General features: G+C 38.9%; 1 protein-coding gene across 1 annotated transcript in view; it reads left to right on the forward strand.

Moving 5' to 3' along the window:
- Window positions 1-242: 242 nt before the first annotated feature.
- MFSD14B (major facilitator superfamily domain containing 14B) overlaps window positions 243-15848 on the forward strand; it is a 32335-nt gene continuing 16729 nt past the window's right edge. The window contains exons 1-3 of the mRNA XM_065655731.1: window positions 243-535; window positions 11020-11115; window positions 14482-14544. Coding sequence (XP_065511803.1) covers window positions 362-535; window positions 11020-11115; window positions 14482-14544 — 333 coding nt within the window. The 5' untranslated portion in view covers window positions 243-361. The remainder of the gene's footprint in view (window positions 536-11019; window positions 11116-14481; window positions 14545-15848) is intronic.

A 15848-nucleotide genomic window follows, 5' to 3' on the forward strand; every position in this document is an offset into this window, starting at 1 on the left:
CGCAGCAAGGCTTAACGAAGCCACACAGGACGCCAGCTCGGAAGAGGAAGGAAGATGGGAGCCGTCACCTTCTCTTCTTCTCGGAAGAGCAGGGAGGATGGTGCACCGCGGCGGGGCAGGGCCGGCGCCCGACCCTCGATCCGAACCGCCGGAGGGAGTGAGGGAGGGACGGCCGGCCCCGCGCCTTCCGGCCGGCCGGGAGCGCTTCCGCCAGGTCGGTCACATGAGCCCGGCGGCCGTGCCCCGCCCAGGCGGCGCGGCGGGGGCGGCGGCCGCGGGCGGGAGGGGGAGTGTGTCCCCAGCCCGCTCCGCACCCGCTGCTCCTCCGGCCCGGCCTCTTCGGGAGGATGGTGGGAGCGAGATGAGGCCCGAGCCGGAGCCGCCGCCAGCCCCGGCTCGGGAGGAAGAAGAAGAAGAAGAAGAGGAGGAGGAGGCGGCGGCGGTGGCACCACCGAGGGAGGGCGGCGGCGCCAGGCGGGGCGGCTGCATCATGCTGGTGAAGAGGGTCGGCGCCAAGGCGGGCGGCGGCGGCGCGGTGAGCGCGGGACGGGGTTGGGGGCGCTGGGTCTGCGGGGGGCGGCGGCGGCGGCCCTGGGGATGCGGCCGCGGTGCCGGGCCGGGCGGCCCGTGTCGGCCGGCACACGCCGCGCCTCCTCGCCCGTGAGGGACCAGCTCCCCCCAGCGCGTCCCCCGGCTGCCCCGCGGCCCTGGGAGCTCTCCGGGTGCCGGGGTGCGGCGGGGCGCTGGGCTCCCGCAGGCTGCGGCGGCCCCGGGGCTCCCACCGGCCGCACCGCCCTGTCTCAGCGTCCCCGGGACATTGGTAACTAGTTTATACCGGGCAGAGGCGACACCTGTAAGGAGGTGGTTGTAAATAAGCTTTCTTTGAAAGTATGTAAATCCGAGGTGCCTGGAAGTAAAGCTCAGTTTTCCTTTAGAGTTCTAGGAGGTGCCTCTTGCTGAAACGAAACCGCAGAGTTATTATGCAATTTTAATAACTTACTGCTCTTTCTGTTTCCTTTCTTCCCACTACATCAAGCATTACGATGGCTTTGTGCAAATAAAAGGAGCTGGAACAGAGTAGTCTGTATGCTCACTCAAAAGCATCTCTAGGAAAGTTGTGTTTGTGGCACTGGTGTGTAATTGCTTTCCAGGAGAAACATCTTTCGAATAGCTTAAGCCTTTCCCTTTGTACGTGCATGCTCACAAGATGCCTTAAAACCAGCTCTCCTGAGCTTTCCACAGTAGGTGGGGACAGGTGACTTGTTTCAGGCAAGGTGGTTCGAGCTGAGATGATATAACCCATCTTGTTTTGTTGGTGGTGCGCCCACAGCATAAGATATGAGTAAAAGAGCCTACAGGAACACACAATGTATAATATTAGTTTACTCAGAAAATCAGATATGCTAAAAGCATTGCTTATGCCAAAAGTTTTTAAAACAATGTTAAGTTTGTGTCAGAGTGCCATCATCTGCAACGTGTGTCACCTACTCTTGCCCAGTTAAGCATCTCTGCTATTGGAGAGAGAATAGTTTACTGTCTTATGTTAATATGAAGGAAATGAACTTGTAATATTTTTAGCTGAGCATAAGTATAGCATTAATGCAATATCATGGCTAGAGCTCAAGAATGTAAAAAAAAAAAGTGTTGAAACGATCTGTTTGATGTCAGTAGGTCCTTTGTTCCTTACTCATATCTGGTGAAGGTGTTAAGGTACTGTTAAAATGTGATTAACCTAGAGAAGATGTAAAAACATATTCTTCTATGGCATTCATTGGTCAAATAAGTTATTTTATGTAACTTAATTCTGAAGTGACTGCTTCACACTTCTTGTAACTGATCACTTCTGTATTCGAGCCTTTCAGTTTTCTTTTAGAAATCATTATGTCTTACAAAAGCAGATTGGACTCCTTCAGAGGTGCAACTGTTGTCTGCTCTATGGTATATTTGCTGTTCTGACTTTGTGCACAGCAGCTCCCACGTAGGTGTTTAGACATATATGATACAGTAAACCAATTTGAAGTCATAATAGGAGAGTAACTCTAGAAGAGGCCTGTTATGTTTTTTGTTAAGAAAAGTAACTTTTCAGTTTTATCAGCATGGATGATGTGGTGAAAGGAATAAAGGATGATGTCATTATATAGAAGAAAAACAGATTAACTTATTTAAATATGAACAAAGGGTAGGAAATTAAGGGTACAGGTATACAATTAAAAAATAACTTTGATCTATCTTTTTAACTTTGAAGAAGAGTAAAACTCAAATGGAAAATAAATCTGTAACTGACAAAGGTGCTAATCTGTTTTTTGATTAATGGAGGGAATGTTTGTTAAAGTTGGGTTAAGGATTAAAACGATGCTTTTTAGTACTTAAAATATACTGGTTTATAGTTTGAAAATATAGATTCTAAATGACATCAATTTTTAATTTATAAAATTATCTCAGGCTTTGCTTTTTTGCCTTTTTTTTAGTCCCTCACTTCTAGTTGTGCCCTTAAGGGGTTTTGTGCTCCTGTTACGTGTCTGCTACAAGAGAGAAAGACATGAGACTGTAACCTTCTGTACATTGGTATAGCAGTATTACAGTTGTACTTAGATCAGCTTAGGGTCTGCTTCGCGACTGTTTCTGTCAGAACGGTCTGTTTCCTACTTCGTTATTGCAGTTCCTGCACCTCCCTGTGATTCTCATGTGGCTGCCATAATGCTAGAACTGTCTGCCTAGACTTTGTTGAAAGAGCTTATTCAGACTAAAAGATGAGAGGCTGGATCATGGCTTTAGATGTAATTGGAGAGATCCCTTTGATATCAGTGGGAATGCATCACTGACCTTTGAAAGTGGGTGCTTGCCCTTTTGGCTGCTGACAGAAAAAGTAAATACAGAAATGAAATTTTGGTGAGCTGCTTCTTTGGTCTGTGAAGGATGTTTTAATTTTAATTTTTCTTCTGATTATTTTGTCACGTCGGATTGGTAGGACAAAGTGGAAGAATAGGGCCAAGTTTGTCAGATTGTGGAAGGCTTCCTTCCCTTATTCCTCCAGGTTGAGAGTAACCAGGTTCTGGTTTTTGAATTATCTGTAACTAACCTCATTCTGTTGAATATATTTGCTTCACTGATTTGAAGAACTAAAATATGAATGCTGCACAAATGACATTTTATTAATTGAGTTACTTGCTCAAAACTAAGAACCATAGTATGTATAAGTAAATTTTACTGGAACTAAATCAGTTTCCATTGACTGTACTACCCTGATTTTAGTGAGCTTCAGAAATTGAAGCAAATGATTCCATGGACATTTTTTTACTAGTCATGCAATCTTGTTCCATCAGAATTATGAACACTGGTAGTATAAAACCTAGCGTGACATTCAGAATATTCATACCATGTACTTCATTTCTATGCAACCTATTGTCATTAAAATAATGCCATACTAAGGAAGCTTTTTAGCAAAATACCATACTGTACTGACTAAATAAAGTGCTCTTATGTAAGAAGTCCCCAAATAGGATATCTAAGGAGAAAACACACCTATGTACTTCTTTGAGAATTAATCATACGTTAGTTTCATGTTCTTGGACACCATAAAATATTATGAAGCCCAAGACCTTTGTGTTTTTTAGAAACATAATGAAAACATTCTGAAGGTTGAAACTGTACATCTTCGAAGTTTGCCAGCCTTTATTCATTAAACTGTTTTACACAGTGAAACACAACTGGTATATATGCAAAGAATTACAGGTTTTTGCCTTTACTGCTAGCAATTTTTTTTAATACTTCATAAGAAATAGAGCATGATGAAACCGAGGCAGCATGATTAAATGTTACGAGACTTTTCTGAAACACGTGTCAATCTAGTAAGCTGGTTTCTTAAGTTTCTTGCTTGTAGGATTTATATTGAATTGCTCACAGTAAGCACATTGTTCAAATTGGTAGTTTGGGTATTTAGTGCTTTGTGGCACACTATATTCTCCCACACAAAAATTATTTTTCCTGTTAAATCTGTATAATTAAAGTGTAGCCTTCTCAAGGTTGCCAGTGTCACTCTGAATCTTCCAATCATGTTAAATTAACACTGAGACTGAACTCTGAGCCATTACCAGGAGTGATTAGCGGCTATCTTTAAAAACAAATTACTCCTACTTATATTCGTGCCGAGAGGGCACTTTTGCTCTTCTGATTTTGCTGGAACCTGGAGGATCAGTAGCAGCATTCGGGACGATGTTGTGTCCAGAGAGAAGTATGCTAGGCTAGAGCACGAGAAACTTAATTATATAAATAACACTTGATATTTTAGTAGTGAAGATCCAAACTCAACCACTGGGCAATGAGCTTGAGTAATTGTCCCCTGGATAAGCATGTGGATTAACTAAGCAGTCTGTGCTTTTTAGAGGAATTTCTCTCTGTTGTACATCCGTCTACATTTTAGGAAGAAAACTTCAGCAAAGGATAAATCAGCTTGCAATTTGGTGTAGTGTAATATGCTGGTTATTTATTATTTCTATAAGAACTAGTTTATTTAGACAATGCAGTACTGTCTGAAGCTGAGCTTTCAGAATGTGGCAGGACATAATGTTGATTTGTTCTCTTGGATACTTTTACTATCCTTGGTGGCCTCAGCCTCAAAGACTGGATGAGAAATGGTGTTTCCATGTTTTATGCACCTCAGAATATTCCTGCTTCATAAGCTTGTCCAGTCTAAACTTAAAGAGGAATGTATTCCTAACAGAAAAAAAATGATTCGACAAGACATTTTGGATCCTGAGAGTAAGTTGAGTGAAGAGCCAGGTCCTGCTTTACTTATTTTCTTGTATTGTAGTATAAGGTGGCAGTGACAATTGTTTTTCCTTCATGCTCTTCGTGTCACTCCCAGTTCAATAAGCCCCAGTTGTATTTTTCTGCAGATGTTTTGACTGCAGCTTGGAGGAACCTACTTCAGCATTCCTCCATACCTTTGGCAATGTTCTTTGTCCTTCTGTGGGCCTCTTGTGCTTCTGTAAAATAGACTTTTCAACAATGTGTATAGCTTAAAGCTGCTGAACAAAACGAGCAGTCATGGGGTAAGAGGGAAGATCTTTACTTACATCTAAAAAAAATGCTTAGAACACCAGGAGCAGAGGGTTAGCAAGGCAGGCACATCACATGTTTATGCAGTAATATAATGATAATATTTTTCCTAATGGCGTATCTTTGAATACACTTTGATAAACTATTGCTGAATGCTAACCTGGTGTCCTTCATGAAAATATTTTCTCCAGTATCGCATTCCTAAGTAGTAGTCAAACTATATGTGGAATTGAATTTTTTTTTCATGTTCGCATTGGTTAAATTTATGTATATTAATTTTCATCTGCCATCTGATTAGTTTTATTTATTCCATCAACTTACGATTTCTTCACTGTGGTCTTCTCTCTTTTCTAATGACAGTTGTGTTTCACACTTCTTACAGCTCAGGGGTGAATGTGTTGAATTATATAGGCCTGAGGACAGAGCCCTGGGACTCATATGATAACTTCCCTCTGCTGTGGAAACAGATTGTTGTTCATTTGGTTTTGGTGGTGTTTGTTTTTCTGCTTGGTTTGAGAGCCTTTGATGTGGCTCCTTGAGTATGTTTACTTGAATTTTCAGAAGGCTTATTAATACAATCTCCCTTAGGCATATGTGTTCTTTTGAGAACTCCAGGAACTTTTTAAGGCACAATTTCTCTGTACAAAATCTGTGCAGGCTTTTCCATTTTCAACGAGTTGTGGTTCTGATGCTCTAGGTCTGTGGAATATGGTTTAGTCTAGCTTTTTCATGAGAGAATGCATCATGATCTTACTGTCCAGTACAGTTCAGCTTAATGTATTTCTTTTGGAACTGAAATACAAGTTTAGACAACATATAAGCTGAATTAGTTATGATTTATATTCCAGCTCACAAGACACATATAAAATGCAAAAGGGTGGAATGAAAGTACTTTCACTTGTGTTTGGTGTATTTCTGTACTCCATACAAGTAACATGTCTTACACTGGGGTTTGCACACATAATCCCTTCATGTGACAAATGCTGATAAGGTCTTGAGGCTGCTTTTTACACTTGAGTGAATTCTTGCCCGTTCCAACAAATGGGGCATTTGTGGGGAACAGTTGGAATTAAGGTTGTTCCTAAATGCTTCTGTTTGAAAATTAAAGGCAATAGGCACTAGAAAGAGGTAAACATGCAAAATGCCTAGAAAGCTACCTGTGTAATATGTGCAGAGAAAAGAGCATCCATAACGTAGTGAGAAGGATTGGTAGCAAAATATTTGTGCTACAGTAAGCTAAAATGGTTAAATAGTGATGTAGTGAAGCGTCCCAGGAAAGGTTTGTGTTTGAAATGGTTGCATTTTGGAGGTAAACTAAGAAAATAGCAGAGAAGATAAATGTGATAAGGGGAACGCACTCTATAATTTGGCATAAATATCAAGATTTGAATGATTCATACATGGAAGCATGTTTGTCAGAATATTTTACTGATTCTGTTCAGTTCTTTGTTTTCTTGAAAACATGACAGTTGGCGTAGTGGACAGCAGTGCAGGTGGTTTGTTAAAAAAACCAAAAACCAAAAAAACTGACTAAACTTGTAGCAGTTGAATACTTGCAGCAGCTTTGTAGGGAGAGAATGTTTCTATAGACCCTTTTTAAAAGAAAGTAAGAAAACTTCATACTAATGAACTTGAATGTTGCTTTCCATATTGTAGAAAGACAGTGAGTGCTGTTTGCAAAGTTGTCTCTGTACTGGAAGTAGGACAAGCAAGGAGCAGGCTGTCCTGAGAGACCCTACTGCCTGGTGGGAAGGAACTTGCTGGAGGAGGGTGTGTTGGGAGAAAGGCAAGTTCCTGGGATTGTTCAGAAATTCAGCTTGGTTGTTACCTGCCTGAGCGATAACAGGTTTACTGGAAAGGTACTTCAGGGAGATCTCTTATTCCTCAGATCAGGAGGATCAGCTGTGAGGATCAGGCCTGAGCAGGTTGTCAGATGGATATTGAAACCCTTTGAGGATGCAGAACACGTGTTGGCAGTGGGCTCTGCTGCTTCACCGTCGTGGGAGGAAAAAAGCATGCTGTATTTATCCAGCTGAGTCTTTTTCTTAATCTTCCTAGCAGGACTACATGGCCCACATCAATGTGAAAAGTTCAAAAAGGTGCTCTGGAGGATTTCAGGATTTGAACAGTGACAAGTGGCTTTGTTCTGAAATATGCACATTGCTTAAGAGAAACAGTTAAGCGTTTTTGAAATTGAATGTTAAGGTGCTTTTACAGCCATTTGAACAATTTTGATTGTTAAATTACAGATTTTAATTGAGAGATACATAGTCACCTAAAAGTTGTGTGAATAAATGAATACTGTCAATTCTAGCTTTGCTCTGAAGATCTGGGACTGGCTATAAAATTGCATCTTGCTGTGGAATATTTTAGAGTGAATTACAGTAGTTCTCTTTCAAAATATCTATGATAAGGTGTTACTGATACTGTTGCAATTTTTCTGCTTTTCTAGAAGCAATTCCTCTCCAGCTGGATTTGTGATCTTGCTATCTTCTCTTGGGTTTCTTAATGTTCAACAGCTGTGTTCTGTTTTTAAAAAAGTTTGTAGTGCATCCCAGTAGTTCTCCCTGTTGTCTTCAAATGAACTTTTGGTTTATTCTGCCTCAAAGAAAAAATGTTTTTAGACTCGGATGTGGGAAAAAAAGACACATAGGAGGGGCAGAAGTGCAAGATTGTAGTAATAGTAGGTATTTTGTTAGACCTTCTAGGACTTCAGATTTTATAATGTTGGCGTTAAACTTTTGTTGTTAAGCACTTGAGATTAAGTAATGTTTTACTCATTATTGATTATGCAAGTATAATAGCCTGACAAGCAGCTGCATTTGAAAGCAATCGTAATGTTCATACATAGTTTCTCGGCCCACGCACTGGTCTGTCGTATGAAGAAGATCTGTGTGGATGGACTATAAGCCCCTAACAGATTTTAAGACTTTCCTAAGGGCACTTAATTTTAACATTAACACTTTAAAATTTGGGCATGGGGGATAATGAAAACAGCTTGTATATTGACCATTATTTCTGAAATTCTACTTAAGTCTTTTTAACCATGGATAGTTCAGCAGGTTGTCCCCGTATTGTCTAGTTCAAGACGCCTAAAGCTCTTTGTACTTCAAGTTCATAAGCGTTTTTTTGCATATGTGACTCACGTTCATTCTTTATGTAAATTGCATGCAGTCGTGTTTTGTTGCAAAGTATTTTCTCAATATAGGAGTGAGCCCCACTCATTACTTGTGAGGTACCTTCATCTTAAAAGCAACTCGGAAATGTTTTTAGAAAGATCTTTGATTCTGAAACTATAGAGTTTTTGTTGCTTTTTTAATCAGCGGTCCAGGCTACATACATGGTCAGTCATAAGCTATTTTTTTTACTTGAAAATAACTTTACGCTTGATTAAAAATTGAAAGTATTTATGATAAGAGTTTTCAGGATCTACAGAAAAGATGTGCATCCAAGAAGTATCTATCTACGTTGGTCGCTTTGACAATGTCACTGAATTAGCCTGTTAGCTTGATTTTAGTTTCCTGATGCAGCCATTTGCACAAGTATTCTTGAATTAACCTAGACATTTAGGGCTCTATAAAGAAAACTGAAAATCATCCACAACAGTCTATGTGGTCATAGATTGGTAGCTACTAGAATATCTGTGGAATGCTTGAAAGGTGCCTGTTCCTTTCAGGATTAAAATTCTCCTTTTCCAGGTTATGTCTTGAATTCAAAAGGCTATAGAGTAGAGATTTCCTTTTTTTTTTTTTTTTAAGTAGTTCAGTGCAACTATCTGTAAGGCGCATGGTACTGCCAAAAGTTATTTGCAAACTGTTTTAACCTCCAGGAAATACTCATTTAGGCTTAGTACAACACAAGTATTTTTCTTTCACAGGAGTTTTTAGATGACTTCTGAGGAGAAAAACATGTATATCTGTGTATGTGCATCGTTTTTCTTGTAAACCATGTAAATCTCAGCTCAAATTTGCATGTAATAAAAACATTAATAAAAAACAAATTCTCCCCCCCCCCCCCAAACCAGCAAAGACACAAAAACTTCATTTTTAGTGGCATGAGAACTGTTTGCAAACCAGAGGCTTATGGTCCAATGTAATGCTTAGTGATATAGAGGTAGGGAGGGATATGAAGCAGGAGAAAGGCTGAGGAGTCCCTTACCTGCTCTTTGCTGCAAAACTTGCCTTTTCCAGAGGAAACTGCCATGGGAGGGATGGTCAGGCTTCAATGTAATCTGTGTTAAGTGCTACTCAGGCTGGCATACATGTTAGTGAAAAAATACTCTTAAAATTGTTATCCTATTACATTCTGTAGAAGTACTTGCAGACTTCTTACATGAGGAAGATTCCCCCACCCGCCCTGTAATCTTTGGAATCTTTGCTATTTAGAGATTAAAAATTGCATGGCAACCTGCAGAGCAATGTTGATAATACTTGAAAGTTATCAGCCTCCCAGAGGTGATCTTTGCTCTATGATATTATCATATTATTTCCCAGGAGAAAGAGAACTGTTTTATTCAAATCCTCAAGCTTTGAAGCAAGCCGCAATGTAGAAAGTAATTTGAATCTTACTCGCTAGAAAAAATACTGTCTGTGTTACTTTGAGTTTGCTGCTACAGGTTTTGATAAACTCTGACAGATTTAAAAATTATTAGATATCTGGACACTTAGGGTGTTTGGGCAGTAGGGATTTTTTAAAAAAATCTTTACTGTAGACGTGTAGCTTAAATAAAGCTTGTAATACAAACATTTTCTAAACTTGTAATTCCTATATATCTAGATTAAAGGTACTGTGCAGGGGAGAAACACCAAATGCATCTCTGCTCTACCTTCATGAAAGGCTGTCTTGACTATTTTGTGGTTCAGTGGGAGACCCTGTGTTTCATGTGCTCCCTCCTCTCCACTTGCTGAAATGACACAATCTGGTCGAAACGTCACTAGATGATGTCTTGTCAACTGAATCCTGTGTTACTAGATTGTGCAATGTGCCAGAGAGGTGTCCTTTTGTATTTTGGGTAAACTTCAAGTATGCATGGGAGTACCAGCTGAAAGCGCTGTACTGCTCCTTTCTAAGAATTGCCAGTCTCGTGGGAGCATAATGGCTCTGGCTAGAAATGCTGAAAAGCAATCTCCTACAGAGCCAGTGTTAGGGGAAATGGAAAGAGTAATTTTAAACACAAAAAACTTTTTAAGACAGTTACTATGGCAAAGGGTACATAGAAGTGAAAGAAAGCAGCAGTTCTGACTAAATCTGCTTTACTCAAGTTCTGAATGGTTCATCTGAATAAAAAGATTCCAGATCTCTTGTTTGGGATCCAGGCCTTGGGTCTTGAATGGCAGCATCTTGAGCATTTCTATAGTTTGCTGAATCTTCCTGGGATTCCTTGTTGACCAGCAGAATAGCTGCTGGGTCTCCAGTCTGGGCACACACAAGCATGAAATCAGTTGGTCAGCAGAAAGCGGCTGTACAGACAGCATGAGCTGCTCCTTCTTTTCTCATACTTCGACAGCTTCAAATACGAAAATCAGTGCTCTTCTGGTCATGTACGTTGTCGTAGGTCTCTTGTAATGGTGATGTGATCTTAATAAAGCAAGATCTGTTTTGTTGTCACTTGTGGAGGTAGCAGGGAGAGTTACACCATTTGTCCCGCTGCAGTGGAGGGGTTGTGAGTAGTGCTCACAGGGGAGGAAGCCTGAAGGCACATTGCAGGTGAGAGCAGTGCAGGGCAATGCCAGGAATAGGGAAAATGGTTCTCCTCAGTCAGCAGGAGTTTGCGAGAACAAACTTTTTCTAGTTCCCTAGGGATATTTAGTTGTTTTGTAATAGCTTTTCTCCACCCTTGTTTGGCTTATTATTGTTCCCAAAGGCTTGGTAGTAGGTCATCCTGAAAGCTGGTCATGCTCAAAATATGTTTGTAAGAGATCTTTGCACATGTAATGAACTGCATGTGTTTTTCTTTCTTAGCAACAAAGTACTGGTCGGCCAAGCGTATACCATGCGGTGGTGGTCATATTCCTAGAATTCTTTGCCTGGGGGCTCTTGACAACTCCAATGCTAACGGTAAGTATCACTGATCAGCTGTCGTGGCAGGAATGACTAACATTAGTTTGCTAATTCCTAGGTATTGGGGGTTTAATTTGTTTTACACTTCCTACTTACCTTATTAACTGAATTCCAGGAGTCTTAACATTCAACACTGTGCAGTAGTAGTGTACCGCAGCTGAGATCTGGACTGCTGAAAGACTAAAAGATAGTGAAAAACAAATTAGCAAAGTGCTGTACTATTCTAACTTTGGTCTGCCTTTTAGAGTAACATTCATTCAGTGTGTTGATGAGTCTCTGGTAATTCTGGCTCTTTTTAAGACTTAATCATTCAATTTGTCTTCCAGTTATACCAAATGAATAAACTATGCATCTTGCATTAAACTTTATATGCTATTAAGGGGTGGGTGTTTTGCCAGCATGCAACTTGAAGTAAAATGTAAAGGCTTTCATGTAAGAAATAGATTTTATAAGTATTTAATTGGTTCTGGAATGCAGTTATTTTCCAGATGAATAGATAATTTGAGTGTTTGGTAACAGGATATGAAGCCTTTTCTTCTGAAGACATGAGTCTTACTCATTGAAATCAAGCGTGCCTGAGAGAAGTTGTTGAAAGTCTATTAGTCCAGTTTTTCATCAGATAACATCTGAGAGCACTTTGAATACATGATGAGCAAGGTCTTGTGGGATTGAAAGTCTTGGAATTAATTATTTTCCTTCCCCAAACTCCAAATAAAATCTGCATAACTCTTGAAAGATGTTTGTCTAACCTTCCTAAAGATGATCACTGATCTTCTTAACATAACTTAATAATAAAAAAGTCCATGTAAACAGTTAACAAATTTCCATGAAGTAGATGTCACACTAAATTACCACCCTATCATGCTGGCCTGCAAGCATCAAAATATGGGAAGGCTTACTGGGTAGTCTTTCATGTTACTTTTTTTTTTTTTCTTTCCTTATTTTGTTAACGGGAGTGCTCAACTTTGGGTTGCCTTAGCTTGTCACTTCTCATTTAAAGGGATAATGTACAAATAGTAATTCTTGTGCAGTCTTCAAAAAAAATCTGTACTTCAATAAAACTTTGTTAGGTGGGTTCTTCAACAGTGAACTCAGTTGAAATAGTTCCATATGAACTTGTACTGTCACATGCAGCTAAAATGTTAATTCTCGAAATTAGGATTTATCATTGTACTGTGTTTAAATAGAGTGTGATGAAATGCTTCTAATGTAAAGCTAAAGGCTTTGGCTAAAGTATGTGGATTCAGCACAGTCATGGCCTTGAATGTCTTGTACTTTGAATGTTGTGTTCCTCTCTTACGTGGTCTTGAATGCTTATGAGGCTGTTGCATTGGACTGAAAACTTGAAGCACTGGGTTACATATAATGGTGTAACTTAACTTACACAGGTGTAAATGGCCTCTGTGTTCTTGGGGCTGATCATCTTTATTTGTAATCCGCTTTACACACCCTGAAAGACTGATGTTTGATTTAAATCATTTCAAATCTAGCTTAATACTTTGCACCCTTCTGTCTTGTAACATACTTGTGGTAACCTACCTTGGCTTGTTGATCAGCCAGCAGTACTAGAAGACATATAGAGCTTTCTTATGAGCAAGGTTCAGCCTTTGAAGTGCCAGCTGCTCACTTTTGCTCAGGCAGGTTTGTCTGGTAGAAAGGGTAGAAATTGAAATCTCTGGCCCATTGATCAAAGTTCATGATCACTCAAGTTTTTTGTGGTTGTGTCGTGATTCTCCAGGTCATTGTCAACATTCAGTCAGATTAAAATTTTGCGTTGTGTATTGTCAAAATAAATTGTATGCTGTGGTAACTGAGATTATGTAAACATTTTTTAGATTACTTTTCCACTTCTTTTGGCATCTGTCAGAAAAGCTATAGTATTTATTACATGAGGCTATACTTGGAGAAGAAAAGATTTAAAGTGTTTATAAAACACACAAAGGCTGTTTTGCTCACTACCTGAAACTTATACTCATTACTCTTGTTTATGGAGTTGTAAGTCAACATTAGTAAATCACCATAGCAATATTGATCCCTTAATGACATATTCCATATTCAGTATCATATTTTTTTTTCAATATGTAAATACTTCTATTGGTAGAACTTGAGTAAGGCAGTTCCTTCTACCAGTTTGTCAACTTTAATTTCTTGTGCCTGTAAAGTAACAGAAATTAATCTCAAAAGCTTGAACCAATATCAACCGTGGTTTCGTCCCAGGAAAAATACTGGAAAACACTTTACAGAAAGGTAAATATATTTGACTCTGTGAGCTTTCTGCCTTTTTTTTTTTTTTAACTGAGAAGATGTCTGCTTTCTAGATTTCTAATTTGAACCCTGCCTGACTTTTTTTTCTTCATTTCGTGAGATCAGTGGTCAAACCAGTGCAAAATTGTTTTAAATATCTAAACAGTAGATGAGACCAGAAGGAAAGAGGGGTGTAAATAAGCAAAACTATCTCATCAGTAGTTAACACGGGAACAACCACCTATATTAAACTTATGATTTGAGAATCTCAGTCATCCTTGAAAAATGATACTGATATTTTTCAGTGACACTAAAGTATGGTGTTTCTGCAGGCTAGCGGCATTCTCAGTATGTTTACAAATACTTTTTGTAGTTGCTGCCACTTATCTGCAGATAAAACAAGCAAATACATTTTAAGTATGTGTGTGTACATGCTTTGATCTTTGGAACAACTTTTTTAATTGACAGAATAGGACCTGTGTGGCCTTTTAACTCTCTTGCATATTTATGGTAAATCTGTTTAGTATAGATTAACATGCTTGCCCTTGAATTAAGACTGCTAGTAAAGCACCTTAAACGAATTCATAGCTGTACTTAAAGGATACATGAAACACTAAGAACTGTTGTTAGTATTTATAAGCATCTACTTGTTCATCAGAAGTGTTTCTGACTAGATGACTAATGAATATCTACAATTTGTTCAGAAACAGTTTTCACAATGCCTTTTTGAGCAGTTGTGAATATAGCATTGTTTTTTTCTTGACTAAGTTAGCTGAATTGCATTTTCACTGCTAATTAGTAACGATGATTTAGTCAACCTTTTGATTTATACCACATGGAGATGCTTTTTGCTTACATTGATCCCCATTTCGAGCAAAGTACCTCATACCAAAGTGCCTCTGCAGTACAGTACGGTCTGTGCCAGCAGATGAATTTATGCAAATAAATTGATATTAAACCTTCTCAAAATATTATCATGAAGACAAATATACTTCTGGGGTAAGATACTTTTTTATCAAGTCCTAATAGAACTATCCTGTTTATACAAATCAAATTTAAACTTTGAATCAACTTTCTCCTGTCTCCTCTGATTCAAATAATGCTTTTTTATCTCGTCAGGTCTTACATGAAACATTCTCCCATCATACATTTTTAATGAATGGTCTTATCCAAGGTGTTAAGGTAAGATTTTTTTTTTTTAAACCTCTGACCTAAGTAGTCTATGTGTTCCTTCACTGTAATTTGTCTCTCTTGCATTCTCCATAAGAACATCTAGAATACTGAGAATATAACTAATTCTTTAACCATTTTTTCATGGTAATGGTTGTATTCTTGGGCTCAGGTCAAGATTTACAGCTAAATGTTAGCATCTTGAAGCAAATGAAATGTTTCTAGAAGTTTAGATTCCTCTCATTTGAATAGGTACCATTTGTAGCTATTGTAATCTTGATAAGGATCCTTCTGAAAATGGAGCTAGATTTTTGATGTCTGCTTCCTAATGTTTGATGGTTTATATCAAAAGCAGATTAATGCAGCCATGATGATACAATTGAGATTAAAAATTAAGCACTTAAATGCTGTGATTTTTGTCCAAGATGTAATATAAAAGCTAATTTTCTGCAAGGTTTTTGTGGTGTGTTTCTGCCCTCTCCCCACCCCCTGCCAGGCAGCTTATAGTTTACTTACATTACTGCAGTCATACAGTGGTCATACTGGATTGTTGCCGCAAAAAAGTTTGCAAAATTTCTCAAGCATTAAATAAAACTTGAAAGTGTATTCTTTGCTAACTGTCTTACTGGGAGGCTTCAAAGCACTTAGTGTAACATGTGTTATGTTAGCACTTCGTGTTAATTTATAGCAGCCAGAAATTATTTAGCTTTGTATTCTGTAGCAAATTTAAAGCATTGTTTTTAGCTGTAAGACCGTGACATCTTTGGGATGGACTTGCTGTCTTGACATCTGTCATGGTGATCTGGCAGAACACCATGCACTATGGGTATCGGGATGTCTCACACTGAAAGAGTGTTAACTTTGCATTGTTCTCTTAGAAAAATAATGGTCATGTTCCTCTTGGTGTTTTCTTTCAACTCCATTCTCAGTGCATGACGACTGTGAGTATCACTTAAAAGTAGTGAATGGAGAATTCCTGATATATTTTCTACAGAGTGCATCAGTAGAAAAGTGCATTTCTATCATAGTTTAAATGTACATATTGCTCTAACAGGTGTAATAAACAAGGGAGCCTAGATCAGAGTGAGCTTGCTCTTCAGTGTCCAATACTTTATTTAAAATGCTGTTTATGAAACATCAAAAGGGTTTTGGGAGACAGCAGAACATGTTATTTCATATTTACTGAAATCTGACTGAGAAGTAAAAACATTAATTTCAACTAAGGCATCTAACTTTCCTCGGATATGATAGTCTGGCTTTATAGCTTTTGCTTTCAATTTACTTACTGAAATCATTGGAATCAGAGTTATTCATTG

Source organism: Caloenas nicobarica, chromosome Z, assembly GCF_036013445.1.
Source record: "Caloenas nicobarica isolate bCalNic1 chromosome Z, bCalNic1.hap1, whole genome shotgun sequence".
In the NCBI taxonomy this organism is placed as follows: Eukaryota; Metazoa; Chordata; class Aves; order Columbiformes; family Columbidae; genus Caloenas; species Caloenas nicobarica.